The sequence below is a fragment of the Mauremys mutica genome, chromosome 1 (assembly GCF_020497125.1).
Source record: "Mauremys mutica isolate MM-2020 ecotype Southern chromosome 1, ASM2049712v1, whole genome shotgun sequence".
NCBI classification, from domain to species: Eukaryota; Metazoa; Chordata; order Testudines; family Geoemydidae; genus Mauremys; species Mauremys mutica.
Window position 1 is genome coordinate 132,901,134 of NC_059072.1, and position 13,428 is coordinate 132,914,561.

The 13,428-nt window shown below is 48.0% G+C and overlaps 1 protein-coding gene across 4 annotated transcripts in view; it reads right to left on the bottom strand.

Annotated features, from left to right (window-relative positions):
* Positions 1–4,190: 4,190 nt before the first annotated feature.
* Positions 4,191–13,428, bottom strand: part of LOC123354406 (protein mono-ADP-ribosyltransferase TIPARP-like) — a 41,178-nt gene continuing 31,940 nt past the window's right edge. For 2 of the 4 annotated variants that reach the window (XM_044996482.1, XM_044996464.1), the window contains 5 exons: positions 10,624–11,027; positions 10,009–10,180; positions 6,906–7,093; positions 6,549–6,818; positions 4,191–5,421 (listed from right to left, as the gene is read on the bottom strand). In XM_044996482.1, coding sequence (XP_044852417.1) covers positions 4,977–5,421; positions 6,549–6,818; positions 6,906–7,093; positions 10,009–10,180; positions 10,624–10,907 — 1,359 coding nt within the window. In that variant the 5' untranslated portion in view covers positions 10,908–11,027 and the 3' untranslated portion in view covers positions 4,191–4,976. Of the gene's footprint in view, positions 5,422–6,548; positions 6,819–6,905; positions 7,094–10,008; positions 10,181–10,623; positions 11,028–11,985; positions 12,269–12,655; positions 12,745–13,428 lie in introns of those variants that run through there. The other 2 variants (XM_044996490.1, XM_044996473.1) reach the window with 2 other exon arrangements.

Here is a 13,428-nt window from a genome sequence, read left to right on the forward strand (position 1 = left end):
TGAGGGCAGTGATTGGCTGACAGGGTCAGGGTGGGAATGGCTCCTCCCACTGCTGCAGGCCAAAAGAGTGACTGCAGCAAGGGTCCTGGGGAGGAGTGTTTGTTAGGGCAGAGTGTGTGGACCCTTCCTACAGGCATATGTGTAAAGAGCTGGTAGTCTTCATGTGGGAGCAACAGAAGGTAGTGCTACTGTGCTGCTGCCTCCTTCTGGAGAAGGAGAGGAGTAGGGAAGCTTTACCAAGATGTCTGCAGGGGAGAGAGGATGATCCACCTTAGACACTTGAAGAGACTTCAGTTTCTCTGCTAACCTTTTCATTCTGTTATCTCATCCTCCTGCTTTCCCCAACACCCTTTGTCTGTTTTGTCCACGTTATGTGGCCTGTCTGACCCTCATTCTGTAAGCTCTCCGGCACAGGGGCTCTTGTGTTTGGTATCTCTCTGTACAGCATATAGCCTAGTAGAGCCCTGATCCTTGTTTGGGGTTTATAGGCATTACCCTAATTCAGCTGTTCTAAAACTGTGGGTTGGGACCCCATTTTAATGGGGTCACCAGGGCTGGCTTAGACTTGCTGGAGCCAAAGCCTGAGCCCCACTGACTGAAGCAGAAGCCTGAAGGCTTCAGCCCTGGGCAGCAGGGCTCAGGTTACAGGCCCCCTGCCTTGGGCTGAAGCCACTGGGATTTGACTTTGGGCCCCCTGCCCAGGGTGGTGGAGCTTGGGCAGGCTCAGGCTTTGGTTCCCACCTACTGGGGCCATGTAGTAATTTTTGTTGTCAGAAGGGGGTGTTGCAATGAAGTTTGAGAATCCCTGTCCTAATTCAAATAATAATCTTTTTATTATAAATATATCTGTGCTGGGGGGATATTGGTGTACACAATGCCAACTACGCTAAGGTCTTGTGGTGGGAAAGGGAGACATAGGGAGATCTCAGTTGCTCTGTAGTCAGAGATAGTTAAGCCTGTGTGATAGTGCTGTGAGAAATGGAGGCAGGCCACTTGAAACATGGGCTCAAAAACAAGGGAGGAATATAGCCTGAGATGAGACTGGTTCCCTTTTATACAATCCTGTACTGGCTAGCAAGCTTCATAGAATATCAGGGTTGGAAGGGACATCAGGAAGTCATCTAGTCCAACCCTCTGCTCAAAGCAGGACCAATCCCCAACTGGTCCCCTCAAGGATTGAGCACACAACCCTGGGTTTAGGAGGCCAATGCTCAAACCACTGAGCTATCCCTCCCCCAGTTTCTTGTGGTTCCTCAGTCACAAGTCTCCTGTCTGTTGCAAAAATGTGTGCCACAGCTAGCAAAATAGAAAGAATGAGACTTTTCCCCTGGAGTCACCGAACCAGGGTGTTTCATCCACAGAACTATGGCTACTTAGAAAGTGGTCTGCCTTAGTCCTTGTGACACCAACCAGCAGCTACTGTATCAGCAGGTAGGGGAAATATATGAATAAGAAGGAACTAACTCTACCTAAAGTTTCTGTTGTACTGAATTCAGATGTTAATCCCTTACCATCATGCTTGGGCATCACATTTACCCCTTCCCAGTCTTGGCAACCCTAAGTGTTCAAAAATAATTACTCCTGCCCCAAAAGTGATGAGTCTGGCTTAAAAATCATGAGATCTTAAAATAAATACATGTGTGTTCTTTTTATTTGCCATCTGGTTAATGAGCCTTTATAGTGCACTTGGGTCATATTTACCAACTTTTCTTTGCAACTGTGAGGGCTAGAAACTAGAGCTGGTCTTCAAATGGAATTTTCATTCCCCAAGAAATTCTGACATTTGGGTGTGTCACAAATTGGGATGAAAAGTCAAAATCTTTACCTTTGTTTTTGTTTAACCCCCTCTTCCCTCCAAAGTTTACTGTTAAACAAAACTATCATGATGAATATTAATGTTATGTTGTACTTGGGGCTGCCCTCTTAGTAGTGCATGATGCTGGCACCCACAACACAACAACTGTGCTTTGCTTCACAGCTCCTCCTCCTCCTGCTTTACGGCTGGGGAGTGTCCTTGATTAGCACACCTTTACATTCCTAAAGACAATGCAGAAAACCTGTCCTGGAGTCAATTTCTCATTTTAAAAAGACTTGTTTTACTTAGAAAACTTTTCTAAAACAGCAACTGGGAAATATTATCCATACTAAAACCATCCCAGTACTCCTGCCTTTGGAGCCACTCAACCACCTCATGCATACACTCCATCCACCTGCACTGTGGCTTCTACACTGCAACCAGAGATGGGATGCATGTGAGAGAAATTCTCTGTGAAGCATGCACAATAGTATTTGGATACATATTTTTTTTTAAGTCAGTGGAACAGAAGGACTGGAGCATGGCTCTGCCACTTCCCAGGTGAGTGGGCTACAGCATCAATCTCTTTGGCCCACTGATTCTTTATTTACTCCAAAGTGGAACAGCTTCAGCAGATGACATTGAAGAAGCCTCACATAAGAATATCTCATACCTCTCAGATAGCAAATCCCTTCTCTCCCTCAGGAGGAGGCTCTTGAACCAGGGCTTTCCCACATCCAGGTGAGTACTCTAACCACTAGGGTAAGTTATGAGAGATACTTCTCCTTCCCCAGCTTCTTGCTAAACCAGTGTAGGTGCTTAACACCAAGAGAGGGTTTGCAGCTGAGAATCCCAAGCAGAGGGAGGCATTCCCTACAGCCAGGGTTTAGGTACACCTCTCAGAGAAAAGGGTGGGGCTGAGCACACATCCCTCACCTTGGCAGCTCCCACCAACTATTTTAGGCAAGGAACTACCTAGCATGCTGGCTTTTGTGAAGCCCATTCTGAGGTGACTTTCTCTCCCCATTCATTGTACAGGGAGCCAAGGCACTTAATCAGGCTTTGTGAATTGCAATGATTTTCTAGGTGCCTAACAGTTAGGTGTGGCAATGCTGAGCCTACTTTTCTTTGTGAATCAAGCCCAAGGAGTTCAATCTATTTAATTTATCAAAACAAACAAAAAGGTGAGGGGTGATTTGATCACAGTCTGTGAGTACCTACATGGGGAACAGACATTTGATAAAAGAAGGCTTTTCAGTTCCTCAGACAACTGTATGGCAAGATCCAAAGGCTGGAAGTTGAAGCTAGATAAATTCAGACTCGAAATAAGGTGCAATTTTTTAATGCTAAGGGGCAGGGCCGGCTTTAGGCCTATTCCACCAATTCCCCTGAATCAGGCCCCACGCCTAAGAGGGCCCTGCGCCCAGTGAGAATCCCTTCCCTGGCTAGAGGCACCTTTTTAATTTTTACTCACCTGGCGGCGCTCCGGGTCTTCGGCGGCACTTCGGAGCGAGTGAAGGACCCTCCGCCAAAGTGCCGCTGAAGACTTGGAGCACTGCCCGGTGACTACAAGCCCCACGTGTTTTTTTACATTTTTTTTTAGTCATCCCTGCCAGGGCCCCATTGAAACTGTTCGAATTGGGCCCCGCACTTCCTAAAGGCCGGCCCTGCTAAGGGTAATTATCCATTGGAACAAGTAACCAAGAGTTGTGGCAGATTCTCCATCACTGACAATTTTAAAATCAAGATTGGGTGTTTTTTCTAAGATATATGCTTTAGTTCAATCACAGCTATTGGAGCTGACGAAGGAATTAGTTCAGGGAATTCCTATGGCCTATATTATGCAGAAGATCAGACAAGGTGATCACAATGGCCATTACTTGCCTTAATCCCTAATTAATCCCACTGAAGTGATAGAATAAGGTTCATACCACGAGTAAAGGGTATCAGAATCAGGCCCTGATTGAATGAATAAACTCTAGAGGGAGGCTATTTCAATGAGGTGGCAAACAGGTGAACCCACAAAAAAAATGAACAGTTCCTACCTCCCCCAGCTTCTTGCTAAAACAGTGTAGGTGATTAGCACCAAAAGTTGCTGGAAGAGGTGCTTGAAACCAGCTGCTTTCTAGAGGTTTTATGGGGATCAGGTAGGAGGGGCCAGTGCAAGAGAACCATGGAGGTTTTCCAGCAGCAAGGGGGAAGATGGTGTGAGACACTTTTTTGCCAGGAGCAAGTCCTGACCCACTAGAAACCCTGACAAGCCCAAATCTGTGGACTCCCCCCATCAGATACAGAAGTTAATTTGACACACACACACATTTTGTAAATTAACTATTAACACTTCTCTAGTTTTAATAATGCAAGAAAACTCCTTACCAACAAATAAAGCCACTATAGTAGTAGTAATTTAAACAAGTGTTTAATACAAGAAAATGTAGCAATTACTAAGAGCTGGCTTCACTGAATAACAGTCATTACTGACAGATAACTCACATGCGGAGGAGTGTTTTTAGAGAGAGGAAGGTGTTGATATTTCATATAAATAGAAGGGTGGCATTTTTAATGTATTTGAGGAACACATCATGGTCCACAAGACCCTCCAGAGATCAGGAGGGGAAAGAATGGCTTCATTTCATGCAACAGTGCCTCCTTCTGGCCAATGTACAAAATGCTGTTTGTTTGTTTTTTAGTGGAATCCAGAAGGGACATCTTACACAGCCATTCTTATTTAGATGGATGGTGAAATGAATTGAAGGTGACCAGGGTTAAGTCAGAGGTGGGTAAATGTGGATTGTGGGAAAGAACAGAGGGGATCATCAATGAGAATTCAAAAAGGTGGTGGAGGAATGCTGTGGAAATTAGTAGGGTATGTTTTTCCTATACTGAAAGGATTAAGGCTCCTCTGAAAATCCCACTCTAAGAGTTAGGTATCCAACTCCCATTGAATTTGAGTGGGACTCAGGTGCCAAATTCCCATTCTAATTCAATGGGAGTTGGGTTCCTAATTCCCTTAGGCACCTTTGAAAATCCCAGCCTACATGTACTTGCAGCCAGCACTCTCTGTATGCCCAGGAATAGTTTGTAAAGTCCTTTACAAGGAGCATAGGTCAAAGGAATGGGAAGGACTAAAACCAACTCTGATGATTCAGAGGGAGCAGAAAAGCCCCTCCTCCTTGTGCCATCAGCTGTACAGCACCACAGGGTCAGAGAGGAGCTTGTAGTGGATAAGAAAGTAGGGGTAGCACTGGAAGTTGTCAAAGGCCACGTACACCTGGGGCTTGGTCACACTATTGACACAAGAGTCATAGAGTTGCCCACCAGGCCCCTGTTCTGGAGGCCGGCGGTAATGTGCTCTCCCAGCCACAGTCTTGCCCACCAAAACCTTGGCCAGGAACATGTAGCGCATCCCACCTTTCTTTGCACGGGAGTATCGGTTTGAATAATCTGCTCTCAATGAGAAATAAATGCCCTGGCCAAAAATAGGGCTGTGCTGTTCTGGGAGGAACTGGCTGAAGTTTGTCTTGCAAATGGGCTCCACATTTCTGGCTGAGGTTCCAAAGAAGAGGTGCTTCTCCAGGTGTTGTTTCTCAAGCTTTGTTCTTCCCCAAGTCATGATTTTTTTCCGGCTGAATTGGGAGCAAAGAAGAAATAGAAGAAGGTTAGAGTCTCTGCCCTGAGGGGGTGATGCTGAAGGTCCACAGGGAGACCAGGAAGAGTAATCCCTCCCACCCATCCCTCAACTCTTACTTATGCAAAAGATAAGTAGCAGAATCTTGAATTCCAGGGAACTAGGGTTCAGTCTCTTGCTCTCCAGCTGAGAACTCAAAGCACTCAAATAAACATCTACCCACAAAATCCATGCCTTAACACACTAATTACGCCATCATGGATGGAGACATGCAACAATACGCACTCAGATGAGTGCACCATCCAGTAATGCACAACTGTTCACTCATCAAATCAATATGCACAATGTGTATCTACAGCAGGGCACTAGGATTCACCCAGTGCAGAGAGAAGCACACTCTGGTGTAGATGAAGCAACCAATTAATGCACAAGGAAGTGCCTATTAATGAACAAATATGTTTGCTTTCGTGCGCTGTGACCCACAGTTCAAATCAATAGTAGTAAGATTTTTGCTCTCAGTCTCTGAATGTAGCAGGAACCAAGGACTAGAGGACTGATAACAGTATTCCTATTCACACAGAAAGAAAGATGGTCCAGTGCTTAGGGTGCTAGTCTCAGACTGTGGATTTGCTCTGCCACATACTTCCTGTATGATGTTGGAGAAATCATTTAGGCCAAGATCCACAAAGGTAATTAGGCCCCTATCTTCCACTGTAATCAGTGGAAGCTAAGAAACTAAATATCTTTGTGGATCAGGGCCTCAGTTCCTCATCTATAAAATATGAATAATAGCACTTGACTACCTCACAGGGATGTTGTGAGGATAAATACATTAAAAATAGTGATGTGCTCAAATACTGTGGTGATGGGGACCACATAAGTATATAGGAAGCTGGGACACTCGAACACAATAGGTTCTGTGGCGCTAGCGCTGGGATTCACACTCCTATCCTTTGATGGCATTGGCATTTACAGTCCCTGCCTCTGTGTGTAGGAGCCACACCCTATAGCTCCACATTCATATTCCCAACCTCTGAGGATGGTGGGATGCTTAACCCTGGGCACAAGCACTGCAATTCACACTCCAAGGCTGTTGTCTCTAACTACATCCACTTCTCTTTTTACTTGGTATATCTTTGCCAGAGATCTTCGTTCCGGATCCTGTAAATTGCCAGCACCAGGACCTCATCCTCTGGAAGAGATTGGTGGAAGAGAACACAAGTAGAGTGGTATGCAGCTTCTGATGGCATCACCTCCGTTTGCAGGAAAGCCTGATCAACAGTTGGCTGTGGAATCCAAGCAGCAGGGTATGGACCATAGTAACCATCCGTGGGATCTTCCCCAGGGATGTCATGAGTAGGACAGGAGGGTATACTGGCTTTACTTGGGATCATCCTAAGGAGATAACGAGAGGGGAACATTTATTTTCCTACAGGCTGCTGAAATGCCTGTAGGAGCATTGTTGCCAGTAGAGTCACGTACTGCAGGTATGGCATCATACTGAGGAGTGATCGGTAGGAAGGCCGGTGCTGGATGTGGCGAACGTATCCCCGTTCCATGCTATGTTGCACAAACCTCTTCAAATCCACGCTGTACTGCTTGCCCCGGAGCTCGAAGTTGTGCAATTCCTTGTCCTCCTCAAAGGCAGAGAGGAGATCACTGAAGATGGGCTGAGCTCAGAGAGAATAAGAGGTGGGGATATGATGTTAGGATAAACTGGATAAGGGAAAAATCAGGTATGCCTCCACAGTGCTCCCTCAATAGCACTCTAGCATTTCATTGGAGAAATGCCACCCCATAGTTTCTGGGAGTTTGAGGGCAGTAAGTCTGCATACAGATGCTCAGTCTCTCTTCACCCACTTGCTTCTCCTTTAGTCATGGCTCTCTCCTATTATCATCATTCCTTTGCTTTTGCTACATTCCCCAACACTTTCAAATCTGTCTTCATCCATCCCCTTCTTAGGGTATGTCTGCAATACAAGTGCTACAGTGGCACATCTGTGGTGCTGCAGCAACCCCACTGCAGTGTAGACACTTGTTATAGCAAAGAAGGCATTTTCTGTCACTGTAGTAAATCCACCCCCTTGACAGCAGAATTGTTCTGTCAACTATCGGTGTCTACACCTGGGCTCAGGTTGGCTTCACTAAGTGTCTCAGGGGGGTGTATTTTTAACACCTCCTGGGTGATGTAACTAGGTCAACCTACGTTTTAGGCATAGACCAAGACTTACACAACACTCTCTTTGCCCTCACGCTCCAATCTCTGCCCTGTCTCTAACCTTCCCTTTCTTAGCAAACTGCTGAAGAAATCAGCACTCATCTCTCCAACCATCTTTTCAGCCATGCCTACACTACCACTTATGTCGGCAAAACTTATGTTGCTCAGGGGTGTGTAAAAGCATCCCCCTGAGCGACATAAGTTTCGCTGGCATAGTGTGCACAGCGCTATGTTGGCGAAAGAGTTTCTCCCACCAACATAGCTATCCCCCACTCATTGGGGATGATTTAATTATGTCGACGGGAGAGCTCTCTCCTGTTGGCATAGAGCAGCTACACGGGAGATCTTACAGGAGCACAGTTGCAATGGTACAGCTGTGCCGCTGTAAGCTCTCTATGTAGACATGACCTTACTCAAGAACATCTTTGTCTATTTTTTATCTGGGCTTCGCTCTGGCCAGAGCAGAAGAGCAACTCCTCTCTAGGCAGCAAAAAAAACCACCCTCCAAAACACCCTAATTTCTGCTGTCTATGCGTTCATCAGCCATATTGTCAGAGCAACATTTAACACTGTAGAGCTGTATTCTCCTGAACAGTGTTCATAGCTATGCAGACATCTCTGGTTCCCTCCTGTCATGTCCATGGAGCTGTGCTCTTGCTCTCTCACTGACGACAGCTACCCCTTTGTGCAATGGCCCCTCATGCCCGGAATCCCACCAGCCTTAGTTCTCAGCCCACTGCTCTCTCCTATCTGCCGTCGGCTCTTCCAGTCACCCTCTCTACAGCGAGAGGGTTGCTGTATCCCTGACTCTTGCTTTGAAAACAGTGAGGCCATGGTTAGAAATACCCAATATAAATATGATTTAAAAGTAATTGGGGGAGGGAAGATTTAGAGGCTTCTGGAAGCTCTCCTCCACTAGCTAACATAAACCCAGTCCTTGGGTTCTGAGACGGAGCCCCCTTAGGAATTCCTCAGGAAGAGGCCACAGTGAGAAGCTCCTCAGCAGCTCTGGAGAAGGAGGTACCTGTACCAGCCCCTTGCTCCTTGCTCCGAAACAACAGCAGGAGGTAGGGCAGGACAGCATCAAGCACTCCTCACCCTGAATATCCTGCATTAATAAGGTCAGGACCAGCACTAATGTCTCCTCCCCCTGATACTCAGCAAGAAGAGAGGGAGCAGGCAAGCAGTCACTCCCAGAGATTGAGGAGCAGGTAGGGGCTAGCAGGGGCTGGGAACAGCCCTCCTTCACACCATTTATGTGCTAGTCCAGGTGTATGTGGGACACATGGGAGCAGCACCCTTTGTTACAGCTGCTGAAGGGTAAAGGGAAGGAGAAGGAAGTGCAGTAGCTCAATTGGCCGCCTGAGTCTTGGCTTTCCTGCCCATCCTCCCACCCCCCACTGAAGAGGCAGGATCTGCTTGGGCAGCCCTTTGATCTACCAAAGGAGAGATGGGGAACTGAAGGCAATGTCTGCCCAGCCCCTGGCTATGGGGCTTTGTAGGGGTGCATGTAATCTGCGTCTAACAGCAGTCAGTCTGTAGGAGGACAGCTTTGTGTCTCTCTGTTTTGGGTTCTTTTTTGCTATCATTCTGAGTTCTATGAAATAAAGTAGTGTTTGATTGCAACCTTCCAGCAAGAGTATTTATGCTTTTATCTAACTTCTATGTGTATGCCATGAACTCTTGGCCTCTTCAGTCTCACTAGAGTCAACACAACAGCTTTCTCTTCTGCAGCTCCTGGTGGCTGGATGAGCCTTTCTGCAGTTACCCCCCTCACCGATCCTATGTAATTGCATTTATCGCAATGAAGCATTATTTGAGGAGACAGCTTGCATGAAAGACACTAGCCAGTACATCCAGTGATGAGCTGCCAAAATTTTAATAACCGGTTCCCTATAAAAAGTTCTGATTTAAGGGGGGGAGCGGGGGAGGAGCCGGGGCAGGCGGAGACATACTTGTGGGGCCGGAGGCCCCTGCAGGGCCTGGGGCAAATTGCCCCACTTGGCCCCCCAGGAGCCCTAGAGCTTTCAGCCCCCTCCCCCCTTACCTTGCTGGCAGCTCAAAGCAGCAGGATGACTCCGGAGCTCAGCTGAGCTCCCCAGCTGATGCCGGCGGCTGGCCATGCTGCAGCTGGGGGGGAAGCGGGGGAAGGGCTGGGGGAGCCTCAGCCTCCCCAGCTGGGAATCCTGGGAGCAACAGGATGGTCCGGCCCGCAGACCGGAGTTCTTTGCCCACCCCCTGGCCCTTTAACAACCGGTTCTCCATGGAGGTCTAATTTTAGCAACCGGTTCTTGGGAACCTGTGGGAACCTGCTCCAGCTCACCACTGAGTACATCATACCGTGAGGCCTCATTCTCTTTCCCTCACCTCCTCGTATTTTATCCATTTATCACCATTTTTCCAAAACACTGCCCATTGTGTGGGGAAATGGGGGTTCTGCTGTGGATCACAGGTGTTGGAAAGACGCCTCGCTTTGTCATAGGTCTCAGAGGTTATCACTTCCAAGGAAGTCAGGGCAAGTTTCCCAGAAGAATTATTGCTATGAGGAAAAATAAATAAATAAACAGTTACAAGCATGTATACCGCTGGGAGAGTGAGTGATCTCCCTAAGGCAGTACTCCTCCACCATCTCCTATAATTCCCTCCACTGGGAAAGACTGGGACTGGAGAAACTATGCACTCCTCACAGCCAGTGCTACCGGTCTGTTCAGCACCACCAGCTGATAGTGGCTAGCATTGGAGCATAGCTGGGAGCTCACCACTGCCGGAGCTCCTTCACCATTGCCTAGAGTTCCTCCAGTAAGGGAAGACTCAATTTGTGCTAGAACAGCTAGAACATCTGCCCCATTCCCTTCCTTGTCTCCTACTGTACAAGGCTAGGACCTGTGTCGAAGTGATCTCACTGCAGCTAGTTCTCTTGTGCTGTTCTTTACAGCACCTCCTGCTGGGAAATGCTGGGGCTGGAATTTTTCCGTCACTTACTTGTCCAAAAAATGAGCATGACTTTTGTTAACATTGCAGTAAAGATTTTCCAGGTGCCGCTGAGCTGAGTCACTCAAACTCTGCCAGGCTTTGTTGTCACTCCGCCTTAACTGCCAGTGGTAGGGATAGCGAGTGTGGTGGAGTGGGCAGCCAGCTCCTTCAGGACAGTTTCCTAGGAGGAAGTGGTCACAGATTCTGATCCCATCTGCCTGATGGATATGGAACTGGGCCCCATCTTCACTGGCTAGGTGCTCTGGAGACCGCCTCTCATTCTGTAAATCCATTGAGAAGACAGTGTTGTTTGTGTTCTTAGGAACTGGTTTCCCATTAGCTGAAGAAGCTCTGAGATCTCAAGGGAAGTGGAGTTGTAAAGAGCACTTCAGTTCTTTGGAGGAACCCAACTCCTGGAGAAAAATGGGGAAATTTAGTGAGGCAGGAAGCTGCCCTGAATGCAGAGCTTCCTATGTAGGACAACTTTCTTTAGTGCTTCTCAATCCAGGCACATTGGACCATGTCTTCAAAGGTATTTAGATACCATTGAAATCAACGGGACTTAGGCACTTAAATACCTTTGAGGATCTGGGGCAGATCCCCAATAACTGGGCACTTGCCTTTTGCATTTTCTGCCCTCCCCAGCTGTAACCCATACCCCCAGTACTTTCTCCCCAATGGCAAACCTTTCCTACTATGTGAGTCTCATGGAGAACCACTCCTTGCCCTTCCTCACATAGCCATCATCTCCTGCAGAATAAAACCAGCAGCTGGTGCAGTAAAGGGGAGTAAGATACTCCTCTGATTCTCTTGTGCTTGCTCTCTCTAGACTCTCCTGCCACCTAGAGGTTCCTGCTCAGATTTATGTGCAGTGTCTTTGTCTCTAGTTTCTTCTTCTCACTCTGTCCTTTGCTCCAGTGGGAAGTGGATTCCAGACTTTCACAGGAACCCAACTCCTGGAGGCATGAAGCTGCTCTGTGTGCGGATCCCTAGGGCTAGATTCTGGGCTGTGCCTCCAGAGGGGTGTTGTACAGAAAGCATAGTTATAGGGAATGGAATGGCACTCAGCATAAAGTAGAGGAATCCTAGCAGCCGCTGTAATTTACCCCAACAATCCTGGACCCCAGAATCCTCACACCCCTCCCACTTCCAGCACAGCCCCTACATCGAAGCCTGCACTAGGAGAATGCTCCCTGGTCTATCACAGCCCCTATACTCGGCCGTAATGGCATACAGTGATCAGGGTGGGGACCAGAATATGGACCCTAGACCTCAACACCCATACACCTGTTACAGAGCCCCTTCCCCAGGCTTCACGCCCTACAGACAAACACTGCTCTTCTCAAGGGATCATCCTCTCCTGAGCATTACCTCTCGCAGTGGGATCCAAGCTCTACCCTGGCCTGACATCCCCACCCCCACCCCACGTTTCTGAGGGTAAGTGGGAAATTCAGTCCAGGGCAGTGGGGAGTGGGAGGAGAAGTTAGTTTTGTTGGTTTCCAGTCCCTCTCTGAGATTCTTTGATCCTCCTCACTAATTCCTGGGGCCAGCTGGTTTGGGAGAGTTACACGCTGACCAACCCAGGGCTCAGCCCCCTCCTCTCTCTGCCTCTGGAATAAACCAGGCATTAAACCCTCACGGCAGTTGAACTGTCATCCCTGGCATTCCAGGCTCGTCCCCAGGCCAGGGATACTGGTCAATCCAGTTTGCACAGCTGGGTGTAGACCCAGGGGCAGCTCCAGGCCCCAGCACGCCAAGCGCGTGCTTGGGGCGGCATGCCGCGGGGGGCGCTCTGCTGGCGCCGCGAGGGCGGCAGGCGGCTCCGGTGGACCTCCCGCAGACGTGCCTGCGGAGGGTCCGCTGGTCCCGCGGCTCCGGCGACCGGCAGAGCGCCCCCCGTGGCGTGCCGCCGTGCTTGGGGCGGCAAAATGGCTAGAGCCGCCCCTGTGTAGACCACCCCTATGTCTCATGCCACCCCAATCTGCATACAGTGACCGGCAAAGCCCCTATCCACGAGTCAACCTGTTTCCCTCCAACTCACTCAGTCCTTCCACAGTGGCACATCCGCAACTTTGTTATAAGCTCTTTGCAGCAGGGACTGTCTTCCTATGTGCTTTCACAGCACCTCTCACAATACATCCCTAATCCTGATTGGGTCCTTTGGGAATGACAACAATATAACAAGAGAGACAAGATGAGTGAGGTAATATCTTTTCTTGGAACAACTTCTGTTGCTGAAAGAGACAAGCTTTTGAACTTACACAGAGCTTCTTCAGGTCTAAAGAAGCCAGACTTGAAGAAGAGCTCTGTGTAAGACTGAAAGTTTGTCTCTCTCTCCATCAAAAGGTGGTCCTATAAAAGATATGACCTCACCCACTTTGTTTTTCTAATGTCCTGGGACCAACATAGCTACAATCCTGCAGACAGCAATATAACAATGCATGTGACGTGCATCCGACGAAGTGGGTATTCACCCACGAAAGCTCATGCTCCAATACATCTGTTAGTCTATAAGGTACCCCAGGGCTCTTTGGTGCTTTTACAGATCCAGACTGACACGGCTACCCCTCTGATACCTGGAACACCTAGTCCATCCTAATTCTGCCTCATCAGTTATGGGATAGCAGCCCCCAGCTAAAGTCTGCCTCTCTGGAGAAAAGTCAATACAACAAAGAAGAATTTTGCACCCAGTTTGTACCTTGTCGTTCTCTTGTTTCCTTAAGTCCTATTTCATTCTATTGGTTGAATGTTGACTTTATGTTTCACTGGGCTAAACAAAGAGAAGAAAAGACATCTACACGCATTTGAAATGTT